Below are 14,648 nucleotides of genomic sequence, written 5' to 3' on the forward strand. Positions count from 1 at the left end.
AGTAAAGATGAACAGGATTCCATTGTGAGTCTGGTGTGGCAGGAGACACCTTGTCTCTGGGCACTTGTACGTAAATGGCCCACGAACATGAAGGTCTGGTGTAGTGTACAACTAACCCCATGCCATCTCTAATGCAACAGTTACCTTTGGGGTAATTCTTACATATGCTCATCATTTTCATACTTAAGTTTCAAATTCACCCAGGGAACTGTTATGTGTTCATACTACAATTTATTTTTATTATCTTTGTTTCAGTTCTTGCAGTTTATATTGTGTGAGCCATTCTTTTCTTTTTCTGCATGTAATTATTGTTATGCTCCCTTTGCAACAGAAAGAACTTAGAGAAAGAGATGTATATTCATACATTTATTCTTACACTGTACAGATTGTTCTCAAGATAATATTAAAAGTGCTTCTGGGTGGAGCATTCATCTGATACTCTTTATTGTCTACAGCAAAGCTGTTTAGTTTGACTTGCTGGCAACATCTGGCTTTATAAATGGAACCACCACAGTCCTTGCATTGGTCATGGAACACAGGCCACAGGAGAAAGCAAACATGTCCTTCACATCCTGTCTGCTGGAGCATTTCTATGCACCTATCTTTGAATTCTTACTTATTCGTCTTTCCATGACATCCCATTTATGCCAAACTTTTTAGCCTGGAAACGAAAAAAGACATGTGTGCTATGAAATTAAATGAAGCAGGCATCCAAATATAACCCAAGGTCACTACTACCACATGAAGATATCTTCTCCATTTAATATACAGCATACCTAGGTTTCATTTTAAACAAATGAATTAGCAGTTGGAATATTGGGGTGGCAGAGTAGGAGAATGAAATAGCAATGCATTCTAAAAGCTTGTGAACAAACAGCAATGCCTCAAATGTGTCACTTAGAGAACTCGTGATCTACAAGCCCATTGCATCACACTGAATTCCTGACTCATTATTTCCATTTTGGGGTTAGCAATGCCATGGGTTTTTCCAGAAGGCACAACAGGGCTTGATTGCTGGATATCTCTCAACAAATTTACAGCATTTTCACAGAACCTGTCATCAGGATTCATTGTGGAAAGTCATGAATTTGTATTGTGAATGTACCCATCAGCTGTGGGAGGGGGCAACTGAAAAACATGGCTAGATTAGGCAGCCACCAGGAGAGCTACGATTCAAGGAAACAATGCAGAAATCCAGGATTGTGTGCTGTTTGCATTGTGGGTAGCTCTGCACAGTAACTGGAAACAGGCCCCAGGATTCTGTGATGTCACAGGTGATTCTGGGCTGCATTAAGTTCAGGTCTAGACTAGACAAAGGCAACTCAGCTCGAGGAGAGACTCACTTTGCTGGAAACAATATACCGTACACATTTGGTCTCCCATCTTAGCATTTCTGGCTCCTTGTGTAAGCTGGTTGTATGCCCCAAAATGCTCTGCGAGGTGGTCTAGGGTACAGAACAGTGAGGCACTCACCTTGACATTCCCTATTCTACTAGGTTGGTACAAGATATGGCCAGCCCCATTCATGTTCTGTGGAAGTCATTTAAAAAGGACCTCTGCAGCAGCCCTGCTCTCAGTAGTCTCTTGCACTCGGAGTACCTGTGATTGGGAAGAGCTGGTGCTCATTTTCTCCATGGCTCTCATCCTTTGTCTGTCTGCTGCACTGGCTCTTGGCAGCGATCAAGATGACTACAGCAACCAGGAGCTTGAAACCCAAGAATCCAGCCACAAGGAAGCGAAGATTGACTTCAGCATCTGACAGGGTGCTTTGGAAAGATACAAATGCGACAGGGCATGAAGCAGGTAATTTATTGTGAAAAGAATTATAATAAAGAAAAGGGGGGGGAACAATTTCTCAACTGAGCCACTCGAGGTTGCTTGGCATGGCTGTTGCTGTTTTACATTGCAGCAATTTCACTTGGGGTAGCTAGCGACTGCCAGTTCTAATTAATATGTCCAGGTGTCATTTCCTTCCTTCCTTCCTTCCTTCCTTCCTTCCTTCCTTCCTTCCTTCCTTCCTTCCTTCCTTCTTCCTTCCTTCCTTCCTTTGTTTCATCAAATTTATACACCACCTGATCATAAGTCCTTCAGATTTATTCAGGGAACTATTCATTTTTCACAGTGGAACTTGCTTCTGAATAGAATTGCACTGCAAATGCAGAAGTAGTGAAGTAATGAAACTGCAGCAGTTTTATTGGTCTTTAAGCTGTGAGGACTCAGGTGCAATGTTCCAAAAATTATTGGAACTTTGTATGCAGTAACAGGAAGGATGGGACTCGTGGACCTGCAGATGATGCTGGATGACAACTCCCTGCCCGTGGACCATGCTGGGTGGACCTGCTGGGAGCTGGAGTTCAGCAACATTTGGTGGGCCAGAGTTTCCCCGTTGATGCACTAACATAAAAGCTCAGATAGCCAAACTCTGTAGTGCAAGGCTTATTTCCTTTTGCTTGATGCCCCAACTCACATTCAAAGTTGCTTAGAGTTGCAGGGCTCATAGACGTTGCAAGAACCTAATGTAATGTATGGTATCAGAAGCTGCCTTTAGATGGTTTTGGCTCTACCTCAAAGATCCCTCTTCCAACTCTTGTCAATATTTACATGCAGCAATAGCAGCTGTGTACGAATAACCAAAGTTCAGTATCTCCTATATATGAAGAAGTCCCCAGCTCTGCTTGTTGTATGCCACTTTTATGAGGCCTTGAATAATTCCCTAGAGGATGGATAACAAATGGACAGTGAGCCTGACAATGAATGAATGAATGAATCTTTATTTGCATCAGCCACCAGCCATAGCCTGACAAGATGGAGGCGCTGAGGGGTAGATCTTGGGGTTTGTTCTGCATCCAGTGGGGTACCACTGCTGGGTTGGGAAACGGAGTACACATGGCATTAGCCACAATCCGTATACTGGTATATTCTGTCCTTTCTTATGAAATGCAGTGTTTGATGTGTTACTCCATCCCTCCCAACAGGATTTAGTTCTTGCATTGAGAAAAAGAATGACCCGGCTGTGCTTTAAGATGGCAATGTGTACACAGCCACGGTTTGAAGGAATGTGACGCAGCCGTGTTGCTGAAGCAAAGCTGGTCTGAGCCTGGATGGAACATGGAGCTCCGTGGAAAAAAGAGAAGTGGGATATGGAACTGAGGGTCTTAGAATTGACATGGAAGAGGAAAGTTAAGATTTTTTAGCTTGGCTAGATTTATGAGGTGCTTTCGCCTTCCTTCACAGTTCATTGTGTTTTGAAAATGTTCCTCCTGTCGAGTTCCATTTGTTTAACATAGCTTTTGGCAAGTATAAAATTCACTTTGCTGCCAAGAGTTTGCATTCCACATGGAAGCCTAATGAAGGGTGGAAACTCTTCCTACAGAGACTGCAAATATTCTGTTCTCTAAGGGCCAAAGTACACATGATGGCATCCATCCCGAGTGTCAAGACTGGGTTCCTGACAAATCCCTATAAAACAGGGGAGCATGGATTGGGCATAGGGGATGAACCTTTCCCCTACCAGTACCCCAACCAGTTCTTTTAAAAGCTAACTTTTCTGACTTTAGGGGCGGGGGTATAACAGGAAAGAATTCCCACCAGTATGGAAATAGTTAAAAAGCACTTAATTTACAACATTTTCATACCATCCATTAACAGTAATTTCTTTGGATGGTGTACGTTTAAAACACCCACACCTAATAAAATATAAAAATATTATAAGAAGATGAAATCAAACAGCAGTTAAAACAACTTTAAACTAAAACCAATAGGTCCTAAGGTCTAAAAAAGTACTCAAAACATGCTTTTAAAACTGAAAAGCCTGGGAAAATAAAGAGGCCTTATCCAGATGCAGTAAAAACCACAATGCAGGTGCCAAGTGAGCCCTGCTGAGGAGGGCTTTCCACAAGTAGGGGGCTACCACTGAAAAGGTCCTCTCTTCTGTAGTCTTCTGCCTGGCCTAATGGGGTTGGGGTGGGCAGATGGACAATGGCCTCTGAATATTATTTTAGGGTGCAGACAGGTATATGAGAAGAGTTGTTCCTTCAGGTACCCTGGCTCTAAGCTATCCAAAAGTCATACCAGACCTTTGAACTGTACCTTGAAATAGGCTGGAAGTTAGTGCATATAGCAAAGCACTGGCATAATATCACCATTTCAGCCTGTTAACAGTAATCTTGCTGCCCTATTTTGGACCAGCTGAAGTTTCCAGATCATGTTTCAATGCAGCCCTATGCATAGTGCTGGGGTAGCCAATATGGTGCTCTCTAGATGTTGTTGGACTACAACTCCCACCATCCTGGCTGGGGCTGATGGGAGTTGTAGTCCAACAAAAAGCCTTAGGAACGGTTGAGGGAATTGGGTATGTTTAGAGGAGACTAATAAGAGATATGACGGCCACCTTCAACTACAGTATCTAAAAGGGCCGTCACATTGGAAGATGGAGAAAGCTTGTCTTCTCCTGTTCTTCAGGGTGGGACTCGAACCAATGGATTCAAGTTACAAGAAAGGAGATTCTGACTAAACATTAGGAAGAACTTTTTGATGGTAAGAGCTGTGGAACACACTTCTTCAGAAGGTGGTGGACTCCCCTTCCTTGGCGTTTTTAAGCAGAGGTTGGATGGCTATCTGTCAGCTGTGCATTAATAGAGATTACTGCATTGCAGGGGGTTGGACTAGATGACCCTCGGGGTCCTTTCCAACGCTATGATTCTATGACATTTGAAGGGCAGCATATTGGCTATCCCTGGTATAAAGCATTGCATTAATTCAAGTTTCACCAGGAAAGCATAGGAGAGGGATGGAGTTAGCTTTCTCCTCCTGCCTCCTCATACTGTGCTTTAAATCTCCCTCACTGCCTTGCTTTATAGGCCTGGCTTGGAATCTGCTACCAGCATGTCTGTTTGTGCCTTACATGGGCAAAGAACAGCTGAATCACCCCTGAGCTGTCACAGCTGAAGAGTCCCAGTGAATTATGTTCAAGGTAATCACATTTAGCAGATTTATTTGAGCCCACCCTTTGTCACTTGCTAGCAACACAAGTGTAGGAGCTGTAATGAGAATGGGTAATTTCTATGTTAGAATCATCTTGCATATCCCTGGTGAGATGTGCCAGTCAAGAAGAGGGGAGGATGCAGAGAATCGGAAATCTCCAAGGAACTACAAGGTTCAATAGGGCCTTGGATACATTTTCCCTTCTGCAACACAGCAGGGAGATGATGATTAGGGTAATTTCTTAAGAGATGGTCAGGCAAATCTAATTGAAACACACCTGAATCCTTTCAATCCCCTGCAGTTTAGTTGGATGGGGTGCTTTGCTGCATGACATACTTTTTATTTTTATTTTTTATTTTTGCAGCTTACATGTTGAACAGGAACGGGCCCAGACTCAGTGAGGTGAGGTGTGGCATCTCTTTTACTAGCTTCCTATAGTCCTTGTGCTTGTATGCCCTTACCTTTCCTTGGAGACATGCTTGACACTCAAGATTGTGAAGGAAGCTATTGTCTTCCTACAGCGAAACCAAGAGGGCAGGAGTCTGGTGCCTCTCACTCACCAGAACGAGCAGAAAGGTCTCCGAAATGCAGCTGGACCACCACATTTTGAACTAATTGGTTTATACACATTGCCACCTAAAAAACCTGCTGGACCAAAAAGCGATGAAGTCCCAAGGAAGGATGTAAGTCTCTTAAAGCCATTATATCTGCCTCTCATCTCTGCCATCAAGCTTCATCACTAACCGGCTGTGTGCATACCGTGTTTCTCATATTATAAGACACGTCTTATATTTATTTTTTCCTAAAAAAAAACACTATGACTTATTTTCAAGGGATGTCTTATTTTTTTCCTCCTCCTCCTGCCGCGGCCGGCATTACTGCTGCACCTATCACTATGTCTTATTTTCGGGGTATGGCTTATATTCCTTGAATGCTTAAAAATCCTGCTATGGCTTATTTTATGGGTATGTCTTAAAATATGAGAAACAGGGTATTGCCAACTTAACATGCAACAAGCTTGCTTACCTCCTCCACCCCTTTGCCTGAAAAAGTACCTGCATGTTGTTGTACACCTCAATATGGCTGGATGTGCTTCCGAGTCGCTCACTGTCTACCCAGACCAGTGTGTGGGGATGTCTTAATACGTCTTAACATTTTCAGATCAGATCGAAGCTGGTTTGAGGGGGAGGGGGAGCACACCAAAACGCAGCACTTCCCAATAATCTGCAGGCTAGACATGGATTGTGGCTAACGCCATCCACACATGGCTTCACAAACTATCCATGGGAAAGAACCTAAATTTCCTTAATCAAAAACCAGGCTTCAACTTTGACTGTATTTGTATCCTATCTATAGTAAGAACTGCCAAGCTTGTTACTTAAAAACCTGTTGTGTACTCCCCATACCAGAGTAGCTCGGCATGGGATTTATTCATTCCAGCTCCTCACCCCCCAGCCTAGAGCTGATGATGTTTAGCTGTGTGCTGAGATGTTTCCTGTGCTGCTGTTTTTTTGTTTTTTTTTGTTCTAATGGTTATTATTCATTTCAGCTTGTTTTTAATTCACATTTTGCCATGTAAGTCACCTTGGCTGAATCAACACAGATATATATATATATAAAACACTGTGGAAATGTTTTGTTTTTTAAAAAAAACATTTTTACAATATATGATGTATGTACCGGTAAGTGAGAGCTGGACCATAAAGAAGGCTGATCGCTGATGAATTGATGCTTTTGAATTATGGTGCTGGAGGAGACTCTTGAGAGTCCCATGGACTGCAAGAAGATCAAACCTATCCATTCTTAAGGAAATCAGCCCTGAGTGCTCACTGGAAGGACAGATCCTGAAGCTGAGGCTCCAATACTTTGGCCACCTCATGAGAAGAGAAAACTTCCTGGAACAGACCCAGATGTTGGGAAAGATGGAGGGCACAAGGAGAAGGGGACGACAGAGGACGAGATGGTTGGCCAGTGTTCTCGAAGCTACCAACATGAGTTTGACCAAACTGCGGGAGGCAGTGGAAGACAGGAGTGCCTGGTCCATGGGGTCACGAAGAGTCGGACAAGACTAAACGACTAAACAACAATATATATATATATATATGGAATTTGCCATTATCCCATCAGCACCATCTAGCGTCACATTAGTATAATGCACTTAAAACGTTATATTTGCAGCTGTATAGCTGAGTCCCTTTAGAGGACTTCTCACAGAAGGACAAGGTAAATATTTGCATATAGGCAAAATTCATGTACGTATATGCATATATTTCTTTGCATATATGACAATATGCCTGAGGCTTACCAACAAAAGGAATGTACAGATTTACCTGGAGATGCTGTGCACTGCTCTGGGCTCCTCAGGTGCCTCAGTCTCCCATAGACCTGGTGGCAGAAACACAGCAATTTAGCTTGCAAACAAAAAAGCAGGGGTGGGCAGATTTTTTTTACCAGAATCTTGAGGTCCACCAATCACATCTGGTGCAGAATAGTGGCCCAGGCAAGTGGGCATATGTTAAGAATTAAGGAGCAAGGTACATCTGAGCATATGCTCTGCCCAGGGATTTGGGATTGGTGCTAAATTCAATTTTGTTTTTAGTCCTTTCACACAAGAAATCCACTCTTGGTTCTCTCCCATGACTTCCTTTCCCAGCGACTTTGTACAGAGGAGGAAAGCTTTTTCTAGTTGCTGCTGCTGCTGCTGCTGCTGCTGCTGCTGTTGGGCAAGGATTTCTGACTCCAATAGTCTATCAACTGCAAATCAGTCAGAGATCAATCAGAGCAAACCCTTATTTACCTTCCGCTCCTTTACCCAAGGCAATGATTAAGAGCAGGCCACTGTCGCATCCAGGAATAAAGACATGATGGGCTCATTGTGGATAGCAAGTTTCCTTGTACCTCCATCAATTCACTGTTGGGCATAGGATGTTCTCCCAGCCACTGCTTTCTTCTCTCTCTCAGTCTGGATTTTTACATGCCAGCAATACTCCAAAAAGGAGAGGGTATTAGAAAACCCAGATTGAGGAAGGGAGAAAGATGAGAAGACAGTAATTTGGAGAAGAATGGCATTCAGGCAACACAGAATTAATGGAGGCACAGGAAGCTAACTATCCCTATTAAGCAACAGTATAGATGAGCCCAAACCCCCAAAGACCACTTGTAGGTTTTGGACTAGCAGTGGAACCCTATACATCTCTACTTGGAAGTAAGCCTCATTGTTCTCAATGGAACTTACTCCCAGGTAAGTGTGTAGATTGCAGCCTTAAGGACATTGCTCTGTAGTTTAAGTCTTCCATCTTTGTTGAAATAGGGAAGGCCAGTGCTTTTTTTCCCTAAAAGAAATGTTCAGGGGTACTCTCATTTTCCTACTCATATTGAAATACTGCCCCTCAATGAGGCCAAACTTAGATTCACAAAATGTTTAGGGGTATACGTACCCCTGCATACCCCCCAGGAAAAAAGCTCTGGGGAAGGCTATACAAGAAGGGTGAGAAAAAAGCTCTTCCTCGCCCCCCCTTTGTGCTGAGCAAGAAGTTTACGCCTGTGCCTGCTTTTCACCATATCGTTGTACAGTGGGTCTAATATCTTATTTGGGGTCATAATTTTGTATCTTAGACATTGACTATTTAGAAGGCAAGGCTTACAGCTGATTAAAGACTCTGGTGGGACCTACCTGTCAGAACTTCCACCTTCACTTTCTGCAGGATGTTTGTAGCCCCCAAGAATTCCGCCTTGCACTGATACAAACCAGCATCCTCTTTCTGGAACGGGTCAATGGTCACTGTGAGAATTCCCTTCTCGATGTTGTCGGCAATGGCAGTGGTGCCATTCCTTTTTTTGAGGAACGGCATCCAAAAACGCCGGGCGCTGACGACATGCTGACATGACATCTCACTGATGTGCTTGCACCAACTCTTCTCTCTCCACTGGTTCTCCTGGGGGTTGTAAGTGCAATTGATGGTGATGGGCTCTCCTTCGACACCATACACCGTTGGAACATCCTCAGTCGCGTATGCTTCTAGGAAGGAGAGAAGGGTTGTATTCCATACTTCCATTTTTGTAATGGGAGGTAGGGAGGTGACCATATTACAGCACGGGGGCCACATCATCCAGAGCCCCACCCACATTGCTCAGGGATATGTAGCTTACAATATACATGACCTGCATAAATGGGGAGGAGATCCCTCGAGGTAAGAAGGCAAATCCACCTACCCACACCCCAGCTGATTTGCTTGCAAATTGCTTTAGTCATCAACAAAATTCAGTTTGTGCCAAACCTTGAGGTCTCTGAAGTCTCTACATCACTGGTGGGGAGGTTACTGGGCTGTTTTAATAGATGTGAGACCTTGGAGCCAGGTCTAAGGCCTATTAAAAACATTGTTATATTCATGTTTTTTTACATTTTTTAAAAAACTTCCTTAAGCTGGACATTGTGTGGACAGGTGGAGACCCCCCAACCTCAGGTGACCCCCGAGCGGAATAATGACTCAAGACAATGTGCTATGGGATTAAAATTGGCCACAACTTTATTAAGTTTCAGATGCAGGGAGACCTTGGCTCAGGCATTGGGCATTTATCCTTCCCAGTCCCCAGCCGGGAATCTGGGAGACTTCAGGGTTATCCAGAATGTGTGGGGATTGGGCTGGCTTTGGAGAACATATGTTCAAGCAGAAAGCCCGCCCCCTGTTTTGCCGCCGTTGGAGGGGAGAGCAATGACAACCTCTCAGCGTATGGCCAATGCCTCCCCTCAAGACCCCTTTAACGGGGAACCCTGGTATTACCACTGCAAGGGGTGTGTGGGTCACTGCTTCACGACCCCACCTTTAGGAAGATAGACTAATGGATTCCGCCCAAGGCCTGAAACCGCCAAAGTTGAGATGTTTTGCTACGGGAAAGGCAAAACCTTCCAAAACCATGCAGGAAACTTCCTTTCCGGCCCTTCAACAGTGACCCTGAAGTAGCAGCACCTACGTACCTGTGGAGAATAGGTTAACCTGCAAAAGAAGACTTAACTCTAGAGCCAACTGCCGCTTCACAGGTAAGATTCACCTTCTGTTGTGTGGGCAGGACAGTCCCTCCCCTTACCTGGCCAATCCCCTGGCAATGCCTCCCCAGGCAGGATTGGGCGATTGGCTGAGGTAGGCAGAGACCTCCAGGTATCCAGCCTGGGAAGGATGAGGCCAGCCCGAACTACCAGGAGTCGCACTGGGATCCGGGGGGGGGCTGCGCTCAACCATGCAAAAGGCGCCCCCCATTTGATGTGGGGAGTGGTCATTTTTGTTTCAAGGAGCAGCAGCTGTGTAGGGCCTTGATCCAGAACTTGCGCCTGATCTAGGTCAGGCCCGATGTTGATTTCTGGCTGAAAATTCTCCTTCTCCTGTGGCTGTTTATCTCCCCAAGTGCTGTTAACTTTACTTACGTTGGCACTATGCAGCAGGCTGTCAATTTGGATCAGGAATGAATTCAGGATCAGAAGCCCACAAATCTGCTTCTTGTTCAAAATAAAAATGGCTAGCTTAAGCACATTTTTAAAAAGCATGAGTAATGTAAATCATGATTTGGTCAGATGTGACTCACGCATGCTGCCTCTGCCTTAAGTCCTGCCCCAGAGTGGTGCAATATGGGGATTCTGGAAGAGCAGCCTGAGGCTGCTTCAAGACTGTCACTATTTTGTGGGTAGGATTCAATCATACAGTGGGAAAGTTAGGTTGAACAATCAAAGTGGATTTGATGGTCTCCCCGAAACCCGCAGATTTGGGGAAGTTAGAAAAATAATGGGAAAATGTAATGCAAAGTGTGGGATAATGGTGATGTTCGGTGGTCATGTAACCTCCACGTAAACAAACCAGGATGCATGCTCAATATAACCTCATACAACCTCTGTGCAAATTTGTGCAACAAATTGGGATGAATGCTCAACAAACAGGCCATTTGGAAGAGCTCTCTACCTGCATTGCAAGGGGTTGGACTAGATGACCCTTGGGGTCCTTTCCAGCTCCACAGTTCTATGATTCTATGATTTAGCGACCGATTTCAAGAGAAGGAAATCTATCGATATAGACAGTGGAGCTCTTTCTAGTGCATCTTTTCTTGACATGGGCGATTCCACTGCATAAGGGAATTACTTAGAGATTTTTGCACTTGAAGTCAGAATCGCCTTCAATCCCTTTTCTGAGCTGGAACAGGGGGAAATGGAATCTGCTGCCTGAAGAAAACAGTTACATGTTGCTTCATGGTCCAGAATGCCTTTTGTTGCAGATTTGAAAGGTTGCGTTCACACCAGTGCAACTCCCTTGCAATCAATAATATTCTGCATATGTGTTGGTCCTTTTCATTCCCTTGTAGAGTGATGTATATTTTGCACATTGGTAACATTTAAGTGTGTGTGTGTGTGTGTGTGTGTGTGTGATGTTCTCCTTAGAGGTGAAAAATAGTGGAGGGGAGGATTGAGAAGAAGAAAAATGGCTGGATGAGAAAGGGTTTAGCATCCCCTCCACATCACCGTCCCTTAACTCACAGCCTCCAATGACTGTTTTTAACTACTGCTTCTGGTCCATGCAAAGATTTTTGCTAGACACATCCAGTCATGATTCAAGTATTTCTTATCTCATCCCTACTCCATTCCTTGCCCATTTTCAGCCCTCCTCTGTGGCAAAGAGGAGGGTACAAACATTTAGATAAGCAGATGTAAACTGCTCTGCCCCCACCAAATATAGTGGAATGTGAAACAAGCATGCAAACAAGGGGCGCAAATGGATAAATAAAAGTAAGCATAAATATCATGGAGGATAAGGCTATCAGTGGCTAATAGCCATGATGGCCTTCTTCAACTTCCACTGTTGTAGCATTAGCAGACCCAACAGACAGACCCAACAGACTCCCTTCGCTCAGTCTCTTGCACTGTGGACATAACTTTCCATACACACTATCCCTAGCCCATTACCCCATTCAATGCAATTTGCAAAGTGTGCCACATGGAGACAGCAGAAGCAAGCACGATGTACCACTGCTGCTTGGCAAATTAAGAATGACATTTTAGTAAAAAGTTTCTTAGTCCAGATAGCTTGTTTTCAGCAGGATCAATTGTGCCTTGCCTTCAGCATCATGCATGCATATAAACCCAGTCCTTATCTGACCCATTCATACTAGTTCCGACCCATTCATACTGTTCCTAGCCTGCTTATCACCCGCTTATCCAACCAGCATAGGATTCTAAATCTCATACCTGACAAGGAGACCAAGAAGATGAGATGCATAAAGTTCTCCATCTCACTCCAGCAGATAAAGAGAGAAGATTCGCAAGTAAAGATGAAAACAGAGTCTTGCACAACGGCAATCTTTTTTGCCTTACTAGACACAAAGGACACAGAAGAGGAACATCCACTCTCTGTTGTGGATTAAGCAATACAGCAGCAAAATGTACTGAAAATGTAGGGATCAGCAGTGCTATGCCAGCGAGAGGGATCTAGAACCTGACAGCTTTCTTTCTCCAAACCTTTATTAGGCATTACAGATATAGACCATCTTAAAACATTCATATACAATAATTTAAACAAAGAAGCAGCCATAGAAGATATATAGTAACAGAAATTTCCATTGGAGTGTCTTCTTGCTAAACTGTGCCATTTACCACTCTAAGAGATACTATCGACAGTAACTCAGTCACCTTGCAGTTACCTCCGGGTTAATATCAGATAGGTAGAATCTGATATTTTCATTGTGCCATGATGTTTAACTACTCCCAAAGGGGGATAACACGTGTTTATGTAGCTGGTTGTGCAGTGGACAGTAGAAAAGAATATGTTCTACAGTGTCTGGTACATTCATTCAAATAACATCCTCAATGTCTATCATTTCTAGGGATGTTAAAATATCTGCCCTTAACAAAATCTGAGGGAGAAACATTCAGTTGGGCTAACATAAATGCCCTGCGTTGGACTGGAATTATTAACTTTGTGATATACCGGTAAGTGATCCTGTTCTTGGTTGTATTTTAACCATAGAACTTGGGGGAGCAGGCTTCCGGTTGACCACGCCATCTTGCTCAGACGGGGGTCCGCACAGCGGAGCGGACCTCGGCGCTTCAGAGGTGGAGGGAATCGTTCCAGCGAAGCGAAACCTCCTTAAAAGCCCCAAATCGAGCTTTTTGGGGACAGATTTTGCCTGGCGGCGCCAAAAGCGGGCTCTCTCCTCCCCGGATCGGCTTTGTTTAAGCCCCCGAGAGCGAGGAGGTGAACCGCGGCGGACAGGCTGACATTGCTGCTCTGAGAGTGCGAAGCTGCGAGTCTGGGAAGTGGAGGTGGCCAATTCTTCAAAGAACATTCAGCAAATGAATAGACTGTGAGTAATTTGGATTCTTTGGAATGTAAATTAAGGCAACAATTTGGACCTGGGAGAGAGGGGAAAAGAGGAAGCCACCCCCCCCCCCTACGGTAACATAAGAGACAGTAAACAGAAACCCGAAGCCGTAAACAGAAGATTTCAACTTAAAAGGATTCCTCAAAGGCATCAAAGAGAATCTCCCCTAAATGCAGGGTAAAAGGGGAGAGAGACTGTGGCTGTGATTGCCCTGCAGAAAGAAGTTAAGACTAAGAAAGACCTTTCTGTTCCTCGGGAGCCGGCAGCCCAGACAATCCAGTGAGTTGATCAGGATTTATAGTTAAATTCTATTTCTATCTTTATCTCTGGACTTTTTGGAAATTCTTTTTTGGTTTATATACTTTTGAAATGTGAGTTCGAACTTTATTTTTAAGAATGCAGCCAGCTTGTTAAAATGGAGTCGAGAAAATAGACTGCGATTATATTCCACCCCATGTGACAAGTTTTGACCTTGACAGGACTGAACTATGTCAACAAAAAGGTACCCGCCTGAGTTTCAGCGGACTGTTTTGACCTTAATGTGGGAAGCAAGAATAGAACTATGTCAAGAGGAGACACAACGGCAAGTGTTACAGCAAAAATTCCAGATGATGATGGCAGAATATGATTTCTTAGAAGCTTTTGAAACTGAAGAAGACGAATGTGAGAATGACAATGATGAGGACTGTGATGACTTAACACAAAATGAAGCCCATCACGAAAAAAATGATGATTTTACTCTACAAAAAGTTGGATGGAGTGCCTCCCCTTCGAGGGGGGCACGATTGGACTTACTGGAACTCCAGAATGACCACAGGGAAGAAGGAAAAATTAAGCAGAGAAGAGAAGAAGCTCAGGGGTCTGATATGGAGGCCTGGATGGCAAAAGACTGTAAACAGGGGGTGGGGTGAAGGGAAAGTGAAGTTGTGATTGTAAGGATGGGTTAATAGGACTATAACTGGACTGCTGACTATGGAACTTGCTGGATTGGTGGGGTGGAGCCAGTACTCGGGGGGGTGTAAGGTTAGTTTGGGAATAATTATAGGTTTAAAAAGTGAATTGATTCTGGAAAAAGGTGAAAATATGGAGGCCTATAGAGGGGTAAAAATTAGGCACGGGAAGAAAAAATGGGAGTTTGATTTCTCAGTGATTGGACAATAGGCGAAAATGATAATAGTTAGTTTAAAAGTGGTACAAGATATAAAGGTGTATGTTATAAAATATGAACTATGAAACTGTTGAAGATGATAAATAAGGGAGGAAAACCGGGGAAGGGGGGAGGGTGGGGAAGCCCACAAAATATGGTT

General features: G+C 43.9%; 1 protein-coding gene and 1 long non-coding RNA gene across 4 annotated transcripts; one reads left to right on the forward strand and one right to left on the reverse strand.

Moving 5' to 3' along the window:
- Nucleotides 1-353: 353 nt before the first annotated feature.
- LOC118088830 (triggering receptor expressed on myeloid cells 2) lies at nt 354-12,391 on the reverse strand. Of its 3 annotated transcripts, none has more exons than XM_035122941.3 (5): nt 12,209-12,391; nt 8,657-9,001; nt 7,314-7,368; nt 1,600-1,766; nt 354-661 (listed from the first exon to the last, which is right to left on the reverse strand). In XM_035122941.3, the coding sequence occupies exons 1-5, from the start codon at nt 12,249-12,251 to the stop codon at nt 657-659; spliced, it is 615 nt and encodes a 204-aa protein (XP_034978832.1). In that variant the 5' UTR covers nt 12,252-12,391; the 3' UTR covers nt 354-656. The 3 variants fall into 3 exon arrangements, with proteins under 3 accessions (XP_034978832.1, XP_088530357.1, XP_088530356.1); XM_088674231.1 differs by having other exon boundaries at nt 8,657-8,998; nt 12,209-12,343; XM_088674230.1 differs by lacking the exon at nt 354-661 and having other exon boundaries at nt 1,559-1,766.
- LOC148685075 (uncharacterized) lies at nt 1,672-5,472 on the forward strand. Its single transcript, XR_015951085.1, has 3 exons — nt 1,672-1,803; nt 4,860-4,972; nt 5,348-5,472. It is a non-coding gene; the product is annotated as an uncharacterized LOC148685075 (long non-coding RNA).
- Nucleotides 12,392-14,648: the final 2,257 nt, after the last annotated feature.

Source organism: Zootoca vivipara, chromosome 7 (genome assembly GCF_965207765.1).
Source record: "Zootoca vivipara chromosome 7, rZooViv2.hap1.1, whole genome shotgun sequence".
Classification (NCBI taxonomy): domain Eukaryota; kingdom Metazoa; phylum Chordata; class Lepidosauria; order Squamata; family Lacertidae; genus Zootoca; species Zootoca vivipara.

What these genes read in the sequence shown, in the direction of transcription:
- LOC118088830 (XM_088674230.1), bottom strand. Translation starts at nt 12,251, where the DNA reads ATGGAGAACTTTATGCATCTCATCTTCTTGGTCTCCTTGTCAG. An exon ending in GAAGGTGGAAGTTCTGACAG is followed by an intron (nt 7,369 to 8,656) that starts GTAGGTCCCACC and finishes TTCTGCCACCAG; the next exon opens with GTCTATGGGAGACTGAGGCA. An exon ending in GCAGTGCACAGCATCTCCAG is followed by an intron (nt 1,767 to 7,313) that starts GTAAATCTGTAC and finishes ATCTTTCCAAAG; the next exon opens with CACCCTGTCAGATGCTGAAG.